At 30.6% G+C, this 19,021-nt stretch overlaps 1 protein-coding gene across 5 annotated transcripts in view; it reads left to right on the forward strand.

Annotated features, from left to right (window-relative positions):
- LOC145243282 (cytochrome c oxidase subunit 4 isoform 1, mitochondrial-like) overlaps positions 1-18,407 on the forward strand; it is a 59,828-nt gene extending 41,421 nt beyond the window's left edge. For all 5 annotated transcript variants that reach the window (XM_080106244.1, XM_080106322.1, XM_080106469.1 and 2 more), the window contains 3 exons: positions 13,229-13,399; positions 17,466-17,597; positions 18,127-18,407. In XM_080106244.1, coding sequence (XP_079962370.1) covers positions 13,229-13,399; positions 17,466-17,597; positions 18,127-18,263 — 440 coding nt within the window. In that variant the 3' untranslated portion in view covers positions 18,264-18,407. The remainder of the gene's footprint in view (positions 1-13,228; positions 13,400-17,465; positions 17,598-18,126) is intronic.
- Positions 18,408-19,021: the final 614 nt, after the last annotated feature.

The following is a 19,021-nucleotide window of genomic DNA, read 5'->3' on the forward strand; positions in this document are numbered from 1 at the left end:
AAGAAATTACAAACCAACTACAAAGTACAAATTATAATTCTTTAAGTGAATAACTATAAGATGAAATTCTGCATCTGCTGCTCTACTTCCTCTTCTATTCTTGCTGCCTGCCTCTTTTGCTGACATAGACTCCCCAATATTTAAAGTTGAATACTTTTAAGTTTGTGGTTAAATACAATGACCCCACAACTCAATCTTCACTCTTCAATCCTGCAGTCCAATGCACTTCTGACAGCAATTGCTTCTGCCAAACAAAAAAGACACCCTCTCTCCCAAATACAGGCTTTTTATAGGACAAAACCGTCCAAAGTTATTTGCATACTCTTCCCACTCTTCCCATGATCTCTAGTCTATAAATAGACGCAGTGGCCATTCTCTTCTTCTTTCACTCTCTGAAGCGGGCGTTGCCAGTGGTAAAAGGTTTGCACAATTTTTTTTTACTACAAAGTTTTTTTTTTTTTTTTTTTTTACTACAAACATTAGTTTCTCCATTCGCAAGACAGCCTATTCCTCGTAGGTTCATACACATTACTACCTGTACTAAAGAGCCTCTCACTCTCGACAGATGAAGGTGGTGTACATAAATATTTTGAAACCAGTTTGCTTAGCAGTGGTAAGGTCTCTTGTGTCATTTTCTAACATTGAAATTGATCACCTCTTATGAGTCGTAGTAAAGCTATATAATGATCAAGTTCTTTTCTGCACTTAAGCATAAGTGATTTACTTCTTTTGAATTTAGGTTGTGATTCTTATATTTCTGTTGCAGTTGCAACTTCTACCTGCTCCAAGTTTTGATTTGTTAATGTAGACTTGTTTTAAGCTAATTCATCAAATAGGCTTGAAAGAGAACTTTATTTACTCTTTGATCTTCTTGGCCCTCGACAGAGCTTGAAGAAATGTATTCTGCTTCATTATTATCAGTAGAAAGTAGATGTAAGATCCAATTCTTAATAGTTTTGCATGTCATTCTTTTGAAATTTAAATGTGAATCTTGGATCTAGAAAAGTAGACACAAGTTTTTATTATTTAGATAGGATGAATCTTGTTTCCATTGATTCATTGAATTGTTCAACAGAGGTAAGGATTCCACTAAAGTCGGAAATATTAAAATTAGATTGGACAGCTTTTGACAGAAATAAAGCTAAAACTGTAGGTATTAGCATTGATATGGTTGAAGTTCTGTGAATTGCTTCTTTGGTGATTTCTTCAAATGTATTCAGTAACTGGACAAGGTTTTGAACAAGTTAAGGTATGAATCTTATCAACTAGCAGGACCCATTAACTGCCGTTGCCTAGTGGTAGCCTCTCGCACCCCCACCCCCGCAGCTGGTGTTTAGGTGATGAAATACTCTAGAACCATCTATCACTTAAAAGGAACTAAATTCCTGTACTGAACTGTAAGATACAATGTAAACTGTTATGAAAATATGAAACAATATAAAGAACTTTTCTCAAAATAATAACCAGTAAAAATTGTGAAGCAGAAATTTCATTATAAGTGTTAAAGAAATATTTTTCGCAGACGTTTGTAAATATATGTACCTGTAAGAAAATAAATTTGGTGGAAATGATGTGAAAACAGTTTGAGCTTAGTAACCTATTTGTGTTACAACAAAAAAAAAAAAAATCTTAGTTATAAGTGTTTAAAGTATATTAGGCATCTCCAAAATTCACCACGGAATCACCCCCCCCCCCCCAATTTGTAACACAATGTAACTTTATTATAACTTAATATTATCAATGTAACTTTTGTACCATTTTAAAAGGGCAAAATAAACCATTAATAATTTGAAAATGTTTTTCCATCGTACAAAAATGAAATTGCAAAACGAAAATCGTGTTTACATAATTGACGCTTTAAACCCATGTAGTAAGCATTCCGAATGTGAAAACATACCCGTGCTTGATAAAGCTATCAAGAATCAACTAATGGTTAGATTTTCTTGACATTTTCATTTTTGAATTAAATTACATATAAAATGCAGTTTCCGTAAAATATATGAAGGAAAATAATTTTTTTAGTGCGTGTCCCACTCCCTATTTTTTCAAAATTTGAACAAAATATATTTAAATTGATCAAAATCGTTTATGAAGTAATGTATGCACAAATACATGTTGTGTCTATCTTTCTTTCACCTCTCTCTGTCTTGAAGTAGGGGTGGATGTAGTAAGGGGGACGCGAAGCGAGCAAACAGCTAGGCGACTTGGTTAACTGAATCAGCATAGCAGAGAGCAATTGATAAATGAATAAGGAGAGAGGGAGGAGCATGAAGGATTTCTGTGGGGTTGAATAAATAAAATAACGCACAAAATGACTTTATGTAGCATAGGAAAAGTCCTGTAATGCAAAGGTAATGTAGATAATTTAGAAAAAATAAATAGGAGCAAATGGATATATAAATAAATAGCGGCATGTTTTTGTAAGTGTGGAACCGTTCGTTTAATGGTCAAAGATGCGACTATCGAAATAGAAGAATGTCTATGCCTCAGCCAATGAGCGGTGGCAGATAGCGGCAAGGGGGAAATTATTATTTAGAAGTAAGAAATTGTAAATGGTATTGTATCTGTATGTGGATATTACCAGTTAAGAGCGGCACAAACACAGCAGAGTAGGAATATGTGGAGATGGCGCTGAGGTTTAGTGGGAGTAGTTGTAGTACAGAATAGGCATGGAGAAAAATATGATCTACTTCCTTTGTAGATGTTGAGATTGTGATCGTGGCGCGCCTTGGAAATGTAACATTTTAATCGCACACGTAGATGTGTATGTAATGTTGTTCTAAAGTTACATAAGATAGTGGGTAATAAGCTAGACATAATAAATGCACATGCGCCATGTGCGGTTGAAAACCTAGTGTTTGGTCCAGAGGAGAAAAACTGTGCCTCTTTTATTATATATAGGGATAACATACATTACAAGAGCTTTTCATTGTTCAAAATTTTTTTTTTTTTTTTTTTTTTTAGCATATGTGTTGAATTTCAGAGTTTTTTCAAATTAAGCTGATCCTGTATTTCTGTTAATTTTCTAATTGCTAATAGAAAATGATTAAAGTGAGAGACTATATTTCTGTTAGTTGTAATGATTGTCTTCACAGCCTGAGGTACAATGTATGATAGTTATTCTAAACCACATTCCCTCACACCAGCAACCATATTTGTTTCTGAATCCTGGAAGACTAAAAACTTTATTGAAAATTTTATGTTCACTAAGAGCATTGTGCAATTCTTCACTTCACTTGTATGCTTATCAGGGAATGGAACAACTTTAAGCACAGCTCTGCACTAGCAGTGTCAGAAATTTTGTGAAAATAGCGAATAATTCCACCCCATCTTTCCAAGCTTATAACTCCTCGAAAAATGCAATTCAAGCCCTAATTTTTTTTTCAATTAAAGGAGCAAGGACCAAGATTTCATTAAAAAAAAAAAAAAAAAAAAAAACGTGTTTTTTTTTTAAAAAGGTTTTAAACTTCGGACTTTACAGGTAAAATTCTACAAGAACAATATGTTCTTTTTGTTTTAAATTTGAATATATTATGTATTGACCTTTTCTCTTCAATTTGTGAGTAAATAATTATGTACTTATGCGGGTCTAAATTAATTATTATTAGACATTTACAAAATGGGAGGCGTGAATTATTCGACCCCCTGTCTTTCCAAGCTTATAACTCCTCGAAAAATGTAATTCAAGCCCTAATTTTTTTTTCAATTAAAGGAGCAAGGACCAAGGTTCCATTAAAAAAAAAAAAAAGAAAAAACAAATAACGTGGTTTAAAAAAAAGGTTTTAAACTTCAAACTTTACAGGTAAAATTCTAAAAGAACACGATGTCTTTTTTTTTTTTAAATTTGAATATATTATGTATTGACCTTTTCTCTTCAATTTGTGAGTAAATTAATTATTTACTTTCCAGTTACTAAATTAAGTATTTACTTTTTAATAGACACTTAAAAATTGGGATGGGGGGGGTCGTGAATTTTAAAAAAAAAAAACGTTTGTCTAAAATATTATATTCGATTTATTGGAAAGAACATAAAATTTCACACTGACCCTGAAAATATCGTAAAAATAGAATCAATAGAAAAATTTTGATAGATTTTTAAAGTTTAAAGATTGAAAAATATTGAGTTCGTAAAATTCATTACTGTTTTAAAAAAAAAAAAAAAAAAATCTATTACTTTTAAAACAACTGTAATAGTTTATTTTGGAAGTATAATCCATAAAGAAAATAAATAACCCACTTTTAACGGAGAAATTCCGAGATTTTTATATTGTATTCGCAGTTTCGTGTTAGGGGTGTCAAAAATTCCTACAAAAATTCTGATACTGCTAGCTCTGCACTATTCAAAGTCATTTGAAATCCAATGGCCTGTCAAACTCAGAAAGGTAGCATTATTTATTGTAGCTGTCCAAATGTCTGGTCCATGAAATGCTGCTAATTTCAACAAGACACAATTGAATTTTTGTTTTACTTTTGTAAATATATCAAATTATTTTGCAGTGAAATACTTTTTAGATGAAATGCTGCAATTTGAACAAAGTTTTGCAATAATCCTATTAAATCTAATGTCAGGTGTTACAGAATATGGTTGAATATCAACAGCAATCATTTCTCTTATCGGATAATGAATCTATTGTAATCTATGATCATTAATATCCCAAACTTTCTTTTTGGTCAATATTGATTCTATAGTAGTTTGGTGTTTTGCTGGAGGCTCATAGTTGCTGCTACTTGTTCTTGGAATGTTTGCTCTTGAACATTCATTGTGCTTTCTTTTCTTATTTGCAACTTTTGTTTCTTCTGGATGAACATTTCTAAGATGGGTTAACATTAGTTGTTGTAAAAGTTTTTGCTGATTTGCCACCCTTTGATGTGATAATTTGGCATAACTTGTAGGCAGCTCTATTCTTATTCTTGGAATTGACATCAAAATATTTCAGCAAAAATTGGTCGACATAATGGTTTAGTCAATTTTTTGCAAATTTAAATTACTTTTGTCTGATATCTAATTAGTAATTTATCTCAATAAGACATACATTATCTAAACCAGAAAAATATATACGTCATGGTAGCAAGAGTTCAAAAATGAGCAGTAAGAGTATGACTGAAGAATGCTTTTAGATTCACACGTAATTTATTGTAAAAATTCCTCAACATGAAAGCTGAAGCAATAATTTTCTTTGACGGTGATTTAAAGTACAAAATAATGTTAATTTGATAGGAAGAGAAAGGAGGGAAATTTTCCATACTCTTGCCTCTATTTGTGTCAAATTTAGTGCAGTTGTAAAAGTCTACATATCATGCCTGTTATTTGATAATATGGTGTAGAGGATGCATGTCTCTTTGATAAGTTTTCACTGGCAAGCAAAAAAAGGGAGTTAACTTGTCTTCATTTAGAATATAATTTAATTAGTATCATTTATGACAATGAGATTTGCAGATCAGCATTAGAAAACTTTATTGGCCGATTATCAAAGGCCGATTAATTGGTAATTGGCCAATTTGCTAATCGGTACACCCCTAGTTAGAAAACTTGTCACACCTGCTAGTATCCTATACCTGTATTAAGTTACCATTTGCCCATGCATGGAGTATTGTTGCCATATTTAGTCTCTCTCACTTGGCGTTGGAATTCCCTCCCTGTTTCTCCTGATTGTGCCAACATGCAGAAAATTAAATGTAATGTGAACAAACACCTTGCCGCACAACTCATCCACCATTAGGGTGTTACCTATAAATTAATTTAAAAAAAAAATAAAAGCTTATTTATCAAAGTTACTTCAGTGAGAAATGCAAGATCTTGTCTATAATCTTATTAATACAAAAATTAAACGAAATGTCTAACAGTTTCATATTACAAACATGATTTTTAAACTGTCAGTTAGGTAAAGTAATCTATGACTAGAATAAAAAAAATACAATCAAAATTTGTGCAGTTATTCTTAAATATAAATTTTTTTTTTTTTAAATAATTTTTGAATGCACCCCTTTTGTATAAAAGAAAAACTACAAAATGACTGAAAGCTAAATGGGTTTTCTAGAATAGTGACTTCTTTGAATACTGTTATGCTTTTTTTTGTTATAACCATAAAGGCTTATACACAACATAATAAGAAAAATAGCTCTATTCCGGATGTTACTTGAGATCTCTGTTATGATTTAAATAATAAAAGAACACTAAGGATTCTCCGATTTGAGATGTGGTAAAGCAGCAAAGTGAGAAATGATGCAAGACAATCAAGTTAGGAATTCAAAGACAGGTATCTATTTATACAAAAGATCAAAATCTAACACTGTGAATAGAGATTTCTACACAATCTTCATTTGGTATCACTAGTCGGGATACCTGGCTAACCACTGCGGCAGTATGAAAATTGTTCAAATAAGGTGCTTTCATTCAAAGTTTCTGGATGAAAATTATAATTACATTTTATCAACAAACGGCAGGTTTTGAAATTGTCCTAGAACTCTAATTGGTCCCCCAATTTATCGGAGAGGGACAGATGTTTTCAGTGGCGTATGTGTGTCCGTTATTCCGGACGATTGCCAGATTAACGTCCATAAGTTTTTCCTGAAATCTTGCCACAAATTGTATATTATTAAATAGATGTGCACAGTAAAAAAAAATTTACAAAATTCCCGTTGTATCCCCAGGAGCTCAAGAGATCAAAAATGCCCCAAAATGGCCAAAAATGACACATTTTGCCCCATAACTTCTGATCCATCCATTAGATTTTTCTGGAACTTGGCCAAAATTTGGAGTTCATTGTTCTTAATATAAATCCAGTATTGGTGACTCTGGCAAAATTCTGGTTCGTGTCCCCGGGTACTTCTAATGCTAAAAACGCCTCTTTTTGTGGCTTTTTTTTTTTTTTCCTATTTCTCAACAAAAACTGTATATGTTTGACTATATAGTGGTTTTTCATGTCATGGTAATCAACTCAAATATACACGTGTTAATGCCTGAAACTGCACTGTTATCCATTTACACTGGGATTCGGCGCCCCCAGGACTCAAAAGAGGTCAAAAATGGCCAAAACAAAACACTTTTTTGCCCCATAGCATTTGATCTATCCATTAGATTTTCCTGAAACTTTGCCAAAATGTGGAGACCATTGTTCTTAATATAAATGCAGTTGGGGTGACCCTGACAAAATTTTGGTTTGCATCCCTCTGGGACTTTTAAGGCTAAAAAAACATGCCTTTTTGGAGCTCTTTTTTCATATTACTCAAAAATTTATAGTGGGTTTCCATGGTGCTGAATTCAAATATACATGTCTTGAGGCGTTAAACTGCACCGTTCGTCCATTTTCACTGAGATTCAGCATTCCCAGGAGCTCAAAAATGCCCCAAAATTCCAAAAAATGACACTTTTTACCTCAACTTTTGTCCCATCCATTAAATTTTTCTGAAACATTGGCAAAAATGTGAAGGCAACGTTGGCCCTTTACACTTCTCACATTCATCATTTCTTCACTATTTTTTGTGGTATCATCTTACATGCAGCACCAGAGGGGGACCATGCACACGCGGGTTGTTTAATTTTTTCTCGCTTGCTGTGGAGTCAGACATTCAGATTGTTGAGTTATTTTTCATATATATGTTGACATGACAACACTAAATCCTATTTACATTGTATATGACTAAAAATTGAACTTTGCTTTTTTGATGAGATAAAAAAAATGAATTGCTTGCATAGAATAAACTAGACCCTCCCACCATGGAAATGCCTACAGAATAAAAAATTAAATGTCCAATTTTTAATTAAATGTTGTGGGGTATATGCGATGGGGGGGGGGTATCGTTTAAGGCTAGGTTATGGTTAGAAACAAAAAAAGAAAGAAAGAAATATGACGTACCAGGCGTATCTGCATCGTTAGCTTCTCGGATCTCGACTTCAATTGTTTTCAATCCCCACTTTAGGGCCAGATTGATTCCTTTCATAGCGGCCTCCAGTTTGGCTACGTTGATATGGGAATAGTCAGGTTTTTTTCCCCCCTTTCGCATATACCTCACAAATGTATGTAGGGAGGGGGTGGTTCTGTAGCAGTATCAGAATTTTTGTAGGAATTTTTGACACCCCTAACACGAAACTGCGAATACAATATAAAAATCTCGTAATTTCTCTGTTAAAAGTGGGTTATTTATTTTCTTTATGGATTATACTTCCAAAATAAACTATTACAGTTGTTTTAAAAGTAATAAAAATATTTTTATTTTTTTTTTAAACAGTAATGAATTTTCCGAACTCAATATTTTTAAATTTTTAAACTCAATATTTTTAAATTTTAAAATTTTAAAAATCTATCAAAATTTTTCTATTGATTCTATTTTTACGATATTTTCAGGGTCAATGTGAAATTTTATGTTCTTTCCAATAAACCGAATATAATATTTTAGACAAACGTTTTTTTTTTTTTATTCACGGTTCCCCCCCCCCCCAGTGTCTATTACAAAGAAAATACTTAATTTAGTCTCGGATAAGTACATAATTATTTACTCACAAATTGAAGAGAAAAGGTCAATACATAATATATTCAAATTTAAAAAAAAACGGACATCGTGTTCTTGTAGAATTTTACCTGTAAAGTTTGAAGTTTAAAACCTTTTTTTAAACCACGTTATTTGTTTTTTCTTTTTTCTTTTTTTTTTTTTTAATGGAACCTTGGTCCTTGCTCCTTTAATTGAAAAAAAAATTAGGGCTTGAATTACATTTTTCGAGGAGTTATAAGCTTGGAAAGACAGGGGGTCGAATAATTCACGCCTCCAATTTTGTAAATGTCTAAAAATAATTAATTTCGACTCGGATAAGTACATAATTATTTACTCACAAATTGAAGAGAAAAGGTCAATACATAATATATTCAAATTTAAAAAAAAACGGACATCGTGTTCTCGTCGAATTTTACCTGTAAAGTCCGAAGTTTAAAACCTTTTTAAAAAAAAAACACGTTTTTTTTTTTTTTTTTTTTTTTTTTTTTAATGAAATCTTGGTCCTTGCTCCTTTAATTGAAAAAAAAAATTAGGGCTTGAATTGCATTTTTCGAGGAGTTATAAGCTTGGAAAGATGGGGTGGAATTATTCGCTATTTTCACAAAAAATTCTGATACTGCTAGTGGTTCTGATTCCCCCCCTACCGAACATTGACAAATCTTGCAAGGAGTGGCAGGGAGGGGAGTGTCAAGTGATTGGTCTTGTTGAATAGTTATAAATGAATTCATGCATTTTTAAAGATTTTTACGTCTTTGTGCAAGAACACACTTCAGTGGGAGTTTTTTATTTTTCTGTTTTGTAAAACAAAATTTCTAAATATATTAAAGGTGATTTGGGATGGAGATAGGAAGCAATAAATAAAATGGAAGACTACTAATAAAAATTCTTGGTTATTAATGATTGAAATTGTTTGGCACTGGTAGTTTAGTTATTTTACATTCTCTTACTGACAAGACACATGAAAAAGACAGTAATTTTTTAACATTAAAATGTGTGTGTGTGTAAAATGTTTTTATGAAAATAATTGTCAACATGTTTTAATTTTTGTTTCATATTTAAACTTGTATATTAATGTTTCTTTGTTGAAATTAAATGCATATAAGAACTTATAAATATTATTGTAGAATAACACTCTAAGTCTCTCCAAACAAAAATTACTCGACAGGGCTCTACATTTACGAGTTATTTTTCAAAGTGGTAACTAGACATAACGAAACATTTATCTTTTAAAACTTTTTTATTGCTGGTACTGATAAAATGATAAATATTCATTGATTTTAAACTACCAGTGAAACATATTTTATAGATCATAATTGCAAATTTAGGTAAAATCGGTACCAGAGCAAAACCAAAAGAAAAAAAAAATGGTAAACATTGCAAGTGAAGGCGACTAGAAATAATGAAACGCTTATGTTTTGGTGATTGTATTTCTTTCCCTGACAATCTTCCAAAGCTCACTACTGAATGAAAAATATCTTTTCAATTTTTTTTTTTTTTTTTTTTTTTTTTAATAAAATAAACAAAGTTAAATTATTTAAACAAAAGTTTAATAGAACAATATACTTCTATTTTTTTTTTTTTTTTTTTTTTATCAAGAAATTAGAATGTTTATACCTTCAAGTATTTGTTGCATATTTAGAATTACACTTATTAAAAAATACAGAAAAAACTTTATATACATAATCGTCACAGAACGGAGATGTCATATCCCAAAAATCACGTGGGTTTGGCTAGTAACTTTTCTATTTGGTTAGTGAACGAACATTTAGTTGTCGAAGGTGAACTAAAAATAAATTTGTTCAGAACCCTGCTCAACTTCTATCTTTTTGTGTATGAACACTTTAAAACTTAAAGAAGAGAAGAAACAAAAAACAATTTAAGAATTTAGTAAAGGGCCACTTTTTTTCTTTTTGTAAGGGGGGAGATGTACTTTTTTTTAAGTAATTATGAACAATTTACAATCTTGTCAGATGAACTTGGAGTTAGTGGTAAAAATTGTGAACATCCCTAAAAAAAATTAGAATGGCCCAATAATGATCTTTTTTACTTTGAATTTGTATACAAAATTCTAAAACAATTTTTTTCCCCTTTATGCCAAATTTTTCAAAGTGTACATATACTCACCTAATTTTTTTTTTTTTTAATCTCATTTTTAGGGGTGATTTAGTTGAGGTATTAATCTACAAATTTACCATTATTGTTTTTCTTTTTACAGTAAAACAAATCCATCTACTGCATGTGTTATATTGACAATAGCATTAACAGACCAAAATTTAATAAGTAGGATAAAAAAAAAATCTACTCCAGCAATGCATATTTAGTATTAAGGATTGCCTTGATATGTGGCCATTACACAGGTTTTACAGTAATTTGAAAATAATAAAAACAAATCTCTAATTAAATATTTAGAAATTTAAATTGAATGAAAATCAGGAATTTAGAATACAATTGGTAATTGTATCTGAATGAGAAAGGTGCAATATGTGCATGTACATAGATAACTTTATACAATTTAGCTGGTGTTTAAAGATTGAGACAATGGTATAAAAATAGTGAACTAAAATGTAAATTTACATAATTCTTTGAGCATAATATAGCAAACTGATAAGAGTTCATTGTAATATGTATCTATTACTGAAAGCCTTGTACAAGCATGTTAATGCATAAATTATTTACCATTTATTAGTAAGTCCTATCTATGTTAGCATTACACCATAACGAGTGTGTTTAGAATGATGAAAATAATTTGTGTATGCAGATGATCGTAATATTAAAATAAGGTAATTGGGAAGGGGGGGGGGGCACATCAGAGAACTTGTCTAAATTTGTATTTAGAGATAATAGGTACCCCTTTTAAGAATGCTTGCACTAATACTCTATAGTAAAGTATGGATCATGGAATCTCCAATGGTAACTCTCCATAACTGACATTGAGTTCAGTAGCAAGAAGTCAAGAACAACTTAAAATAATGCTGAAATAAACAGAAAGACCAGTCTTATTTCAGTTTTCTTTTTCCTAGACTAATTGCTCTATCAAGGCTTGAGTCTATTCTATTCTACTATTTAATCCAAAATTGGAAGCAAAATATGGATTCATATCTTTCCCAAGGATATTAGTGAAATAATGTAACTGACAATTTGAATCTAGCATGCCGAGCCCACAGTCTGTATCCGTATCCACTACATCATACCATTACTAAATTTATCTATAGACCCTAACAATATAAGATTGTAGTATAGCTAAACATGTTAGAATATTTTTTAACCATTTTCAAGGTTCAACCTATCAAATAGATGGATAATTATCAGAAAATTGATAAAAATGAATGATTTCTTGAATAAGGATTATTTTGACAAGTATGAAAATGTTACATTTTCTCGTATGATTTAGATTTTTTGAACTACTGTTCTCCTTGAGTGTATCTTGTCAAACTGTGGGGGGGGGGGGGCACAGAATTTCAAATCAAACCCTTTATTTAATCCACGCTAGTACATACTCGTTTCATCAGTCATGACTGGATAGAAGTCTTAAGTAACTCTCAATTGCATTTTGAGTGGCACTTGCACTGAGAATTGAACCTGCAACTTCCAGAAGTGTTTAACTTAACTGAATTTTACCAAGTACTTTATTGAACGTACCATGGATCTTTGCAAGTTTGACAAGATACAACTGAAGAATGTTGAAGGCTACATTGACTGAAATGTGAAAATAACTCACAATAAGAACAGTAGTTCAAATACGAATAATAAATCCTCATTTCAGAGATTCAAAACCATATTGACATTTTTACATTCTGACATAACTTGTTTACTATTTTCTGAATTTGGTAAAAACAAATAAATTAAGTCACTCCACATCTTTTTTTTAATGGAAGTCAGTATCATTACTGATAATTAAAAATATCTTTTAGTTTGTATTTACCGTTGTTAAACAGTGTATATAATTGTACATTTAATCTTAAAAACAATATATCAAACTTTGAATCGATATTTTCTATTATGATTATAATAGAATTTAATCTTTGTTCTAAAATGATCATATCCAGGTTTGTATAATTTGCTAAATTTTTACCGAATTTTATTTATTTCATTTTATCAGCTTCATTGAGTTTGGTGTCACAAATAAAAAGTTAAATTTGATTCTTTGTGATTTCTATTTTAAAATGATCTGGTAATTTTGCATCCTTAAGTGTAAGAATTCTGTATATTTGACAGTCTTTCAAAATATTGAGAAATGAACACATTGTTTTAGAAAAGGGTTGTTTTTTTGTTTTTTTTTTTAATTTGTGCAAATACCTACCTGAAAAAAATTGCATATATTGTCTTGAGCAAGAAAAATCTTTTATCTGACATTTGTTTTTGAATTTATTCAATTTTTGTTTATTTTTAATATTATTTAAATGTGAAACTGTATCTTCTAAATTCTGCCAAAATTTGTAATCTTGAATGTCATGAGACTTTAGTTTGATTGTTGTAAATATGTGCACACTTTTTATACAAATGTTTTGTTGGTTTTATGTCAAAATATTCTATCCATCAACCCATTGCTATATGTAGAAGATATCAACCAGATCCATAAGTTTTGTTGTATAAATAGCCATGTTGTAATTTGTATTTTAAAAACTTCAATGTTTTTCACTTATCATCTTAATGTTCTTTACTTCTCTGCACTGATTTTTTTTTGATTTTTTCCACTTCTCTGCACTGATTTTTTTTTTTTTTTTTCCACGCTTTTTAGGTAACCGAGATATTGTTGGCTTTGGTATCAATGGCAGTGCCAGCTACTTTGATGAGCCACTAATGCCGTTTCCTGCTATCCGTTTTAAAGAGAATACACCAGAAAATGTAGCTCTTAGAGAGCGGGAAAAGGGGGACTGGAAAACTTTAACACTTGAAGAAAAGAAAGCTCGTGAGTTTTTTGATTTTTGTTTTTGTCCTGTTTGACTAGTGTCTCTTTAAACTGGGAAATACTTTACTGCACAATCTGCCTTTAACTAGGATGAACATATCTGATATCTGCCGTGGAGTTTCTTTGCTAGCGTGTTATATAGAAATTCCTTTGGATTATGCGTTCTCACAGCATGTTCAGCAGTTTACAAACTAAGGACTTTTTTTTTTCTATCTCATAAATATAAAACCAATTTGGTAATGGTTTTAATTTCAATTTAAAAATAATGAAAAAAGTCTGAAATGTACTTTAAAATTGAGGCCATGAAATTGCTTTTTCTCCCCCTTAGTCACCTGTTACCCTTAATATAATGGATATTTTCTGTAATAAAAACACTGAATATATTAATGGAATATGGTGTTAAATAACATGTTACTTTTTAAATAATCATTGGGGTTTTTTTTTTTGGGGGGGGGGGTTAATGAATTTACATATACAAAAGCGTTTATATTCATGAAGAAATACAATAGGTACAAAGAAAATGTACATTGGATATAAAGAAAATAGACATCTTTTTTACTTAAAGTATTATTAAGTTTCAATTTTATGTTGAAAATAATAATATGGATCTTTGAAATAATATCTTAATCATGCTAATGTCTTTTCATGTTTTTAAATTTTTAATTCTAATTATTAGCTGATGTATACAGTCTATAATATAAATCAATTTTATTTACATTGAAAAACCTTTAGTGCTTTGATGCATAACCTGTTATTTCTGGTTTATTACGAATAATTCCTTTTAAAATTTGTACCTATAAATTATATTCTGCATTGACTAAAGTTTAAAATATCAACTTAAATTTGGAATGAAAGATATCAAAGAACTAAACTATTAAAGTTTTCTTAGAGAAAAATTATTTTGTATACCATTTTGAGACATCTCTCTATTCACATAACATCATTTTTCTCTTGTTCAGAGATCAGACATTTTTTAATATTTTCACAAGTTTATTCTCCAGTCTCGCTATTCAATAGGTCAACCAAATTTTATTCTGGTAGGATCTTGTCACATCACTTAAAGTTTTCCTTGGCCAGTAAACCTACTTGCAATTTAAAACCTCCATGATTTGGCAGTTGTTTTTTTTTCAGGACGGGTGCTTGTTCCATATGACCCTGCCAGTGTAAACTGATGTCCTTAACATAACCTCTATGCTGAGAAAATGTACTTTGAGCAAATCCTCTGATCCAATGCAGTAGAATAGAAACTATTGTGATCTTTTTTTTAACCTTGGTGATTGTCATTGACTTTTGAATACAAGAGCAAAATGTTTTTAAACTAAACAGAAAAAAATTCCTTTGATTTAGACATTAAACTTAATGATCTTTGTATGTAAAACGAGAACAGAATGCATACTTTCACCTGACAAAGTAAAGATTGGACCAAAATTTTATCTGTGTGTTATTTCTTTGTATTATATGAAGTCTTCGCAAAGTTATGCTATGAAAACCTTAGTAACTCAAACTATGTATCTAATCAGGCTGAAGTTTTGTTGAATTTTCTCTTATCAAAGAAGGTAAAACCTTTATCAAATTATGAAATGAAGTTGACATTCTGTCATAATTTATAACTAAGTAGAGAGTATGATGAACTGAACTTGCCTCCCCATGAGGGCAATTAGACACAAGGCCTGTTTTTAATGTGGGCAAAATCCAGCTGCCCAAAAAGGGGCACTCTGGATAGGAACAAAAATAAAAATTCTCAGTCATGAAAGATTTCTCCTCCACTGACCGAGGACAGAACAGGTGAAGTGTAGCATCAGAACAGATACTACACTGATCTTGACTCAAAGTTTGGTGGCTATTGGTCAAGCTGACACTAGGCTGTACACAAACAAGCAGTTACATTACAAACTCAACCAAAAACATTAACCCCTTTGGCAAAAGTAATTACATCCAATACTTTTGCAAAGGGTCTTGGGTTTAGCATCAATCAAAAGGAAAATGCATGTATAATCTAAAACTAACAAGGAGACCCGATGTTTCCTGGGATTGAATGATGATCAACAAATGTTTCACATTCCATATTTTTATTGTCACCTGAAACTGCCAATTTTTCTATTATTTTTATTGGAATCCTTTGGGATGAGTAATTTGTATATTTGCGGACTGTTATCCTCATCTTCATGGTTGTTTCACCATATTTTGGCCAACTATTCTTCTGGCCTTCTCCTATAATTAAGAAACTCAGCATTCCTATCACATCGTGGTTAGCCACCTGAAGAAGGCCAGAGGAATAGTTGGCCAAAAGGTGGTAGAACGAGGATAACAGTCTGCAAACAAATGCCAATTTTTCAATCAAATCAATTGATTGCCTGTTCCAGTTGAGGACCTATTGCAGTGTACCGGGAGGAAGCTTCCCATGCCTCCCTGCAGCGACTTGGTCCACAATATATTGTCATTTTTGAATGTATGTAGAATGCCATTTTATTTCACACAATTTTATAAAATTATTTGGGTTTGTATTACTATACACATAGATGTTGTCAAAAAACAAATATATAACAAATAAATGTTATCAAAGGCAAGATAAGTTACTTTTCTACCTAACTGGATAATTTTTTAGAGTTTTTATTTAATGTAACATTTTTATTCTGTTCGAAAAGCATAGTGTTTACCGATGTATTTGAAAAATGCAAATGGCGGTATGATCGTTGTCTAACACGATAAGTTTGGGAAAACGAGTTTAAACAAAAGAATTATACAAAATACTGTTAGAAACTCCCTCAATATTTTACTGTGACATAAGCAGACAATATTCGGTGGGTTTCTAACAGTATTTTGTATAATTTGTTTGTTTGAATTCATTTTTCCAAACTTAGTGAGTTCAACAGCGAGCATGCCGCCATTTTTCTTTTTAAAATATATTGATAAACATTGTATGATTTTTGAACTGATTACACGTTTTAAAGTGAGTAAAACCACTAAAAACTTTTCCAGATAGGTAGAAGAGTAAATTATCTTGCATTTGATAACATTTATTTGTTATATATTTGTTTTCTGACCACTTTTTCGAATCCATGTATAGTAACACAAACCCAATTATTTTTATATAGGGTGTCCCAAAATGATCTGACACATTTGTTAGTCAAAAACAAAGAAAATATTTTTATTTTTTGAATGTATGTTGAATGCCATTTTATTTCACACAATTTTAAATATTAAATTGGCCAAATGTTTCACATCATTGTTAACACACGATTCAAATTTAAAACATGAAGTTTTCAATAATTCGATGGATCATTCTGGGTGGATTAGCAGCAATTTCAGAGCGATTAGCTTATTTTAATTCTTCAAGAAATCAAGGGTGGTAGCTGAATATTTTTGACTTCAAATATCTCCACAAGAAAAAAAATCGCAGGGAGATCAAGTGATCTTGCAGGCAAACTAATATAATCACAAAGAAATCAAATCATTTATTTAAAAAAAAAATGTATGAATACAGATATAAATGAATTTTGACCTAATTAAAATAAAATGGAATTCTATGTACTTTAAAAAAAAAAAAAAAAATTTTCTTTATTTAATTTCTTTTTTCCCTTTTCTTTTTTTTTTTACTTACAAATGTCAGGTCATTTTAGGACACCCTATATATAATGACGTGGATTAAGTTTAAAATGCCAAAGATAAGTATCATGGTTTAACTGTGGATTAAACATAAACATTAATTTCAGACGTGCCTCCTGTAATATCAAAGAACCTATTGTTGATTTTTATATGCCAGGCCTTTCTGTTTGTATGGTAATAAAACTTCTCCAATGCACTTGGCTGCATAAGGTGTTAACTTTGGTCAAGATAACCTATGCTTTCTTTCATTGGATTTTTTTTATTATCGATATTTACCAAAGACATTCCAATACAAAACCTAACGAAGAACACTGTTTACATAAGTACATTTGTGTGAAATTTCCAAAAATCAGCCCAGCCATTTCAGAATCCATGGGGAACACACACTATATATTTTATATAATAGTAGATAGATTATTCTGTGCCTTTTCTGTTTATTGATTTATCTTTCTCTTTTCAGTCTATCGTATAAGTTTCTGTCAGACTTATGCTGAGATGTATGCACCAACAGGAGACTGGAAAGCGATTGTGGCTATGATTCTTGGCCTTTGTAGTTTGACTGGATGGATTATCATTTGGATGAAGGTATATGGTAAGTGGACAAACCTATTTAGATTTATTGCATAATAATTTTAACTGTTTTTATGTATGACATTGTTTTTGAAAAATTTCTATTTAGATAAGTTTTTGTGATATGACAATTATCTTTCATGTAAATGCCATCATAAAGGCATGTTATTTAACTTGAAATATGAGAATGTTTTTGGTCTCTCGTGAAATAGTCATGTTATTTCAAAATTTTGTATGAAGTAGGGAGAATTTTTGGCATCTTCCAATATATATATATATATCTCAAAATTAGGTTTTTGTTCAGAATTCAACAAAAAAAAAAAAAAAAAATCTTGGATATGCCCATCACGGAATGAAAATGTCATATTTAAAAAATTCTATAAATTAATTTTTTTTTTTTTTATTTATTTATTTATTTATCTATTTATTTTTTAAATTTTAAAACCTTTTAACAAAAAAATAAAAATATAGTATATGTGATATTATGTCACTTGTCTTAAATATTACTAGCAAGTTGAATATTAATTTTCTTTTTTTCATTCTAATTATAGTATACCCACCAATGCCTCACACACTGACTGAAGAATGGCAAGAAGCTGTCTTGAAACATATGGTTGCAACGAGAAGTGGTCCTATTGAAGGTGTTGCTTCAAAGTGGGATTATGAAAAGGGCCGATGGAAGGATTAATTAATATAAATCTTAGGTAAAAAAAAAAAAAGACTTAGTATCGTGATTTCAGAGTATGGTTTTATCCTACACCATGATGTTATTGAGACTATATTTGCTGAACTAATTGAAGGCAATAAAGTATCACAAAAATTTTCTTTTCAATGGTATTTTTTACTTTTCTGCCATCAGTTTTGGAATAAGTCATTCTTCTATTTAAGCAACTATTGACTTTTTTTTAAATACTTATGTACATTTAGAGATGATCAAATGAGGTCTTTATTCTGATCGATTCGTATCAAATTTCAAGCCAGTTGAACTAAACATGTGATTGCTACACTCTTAATGACACTCTTTGCTCTTAGAGCCAGAAAGCCACTCTTATTGGATGCTACTTTGACTCATTAAGACTGTTTAAAATCGTAGAATCTGCAAATCCTAGCATTGCAACTCTGTTCGGCGAATTGTTTCGCTTTCCTGGTTGTACTAATGCACAGAAATTTAAATGTAATGCAAATAGATATCTCACTGCTCAACTCCCTGGAGGCATGGCCCCACATTACATTTAAGTAACAATGAGTGAGTAATAGTTTAAAAAAAAAAAAAAAAGATTCTTATAAAGAAATATATATATTTGAAAATTGATGACATCACAAAATGAGTTTTATTTTTATCTATTTTTAAAGTTACTATTTATCTTTTGATATTTTCAAGCAAATCCTTTCTTGTAAAAACATGATTATCAACTTGTAAATTATATATATATATATATATATATA

This window comes from Euprymna scolopes, chromosome 1, assembly GCF_053919585.1.
Source record: "Euprymna scolopes isolate OS-2025 chromosome 1, ASM5391958v1, whole genome shotgun sequence".
In the NCBI taxonomy this organism is placed as follows: Eukaryota; Metazoa; Mollusca; class Cephalopoda; order Sepiida; family Sepiolidae; genus Euprymna; species Euprymna scolopes.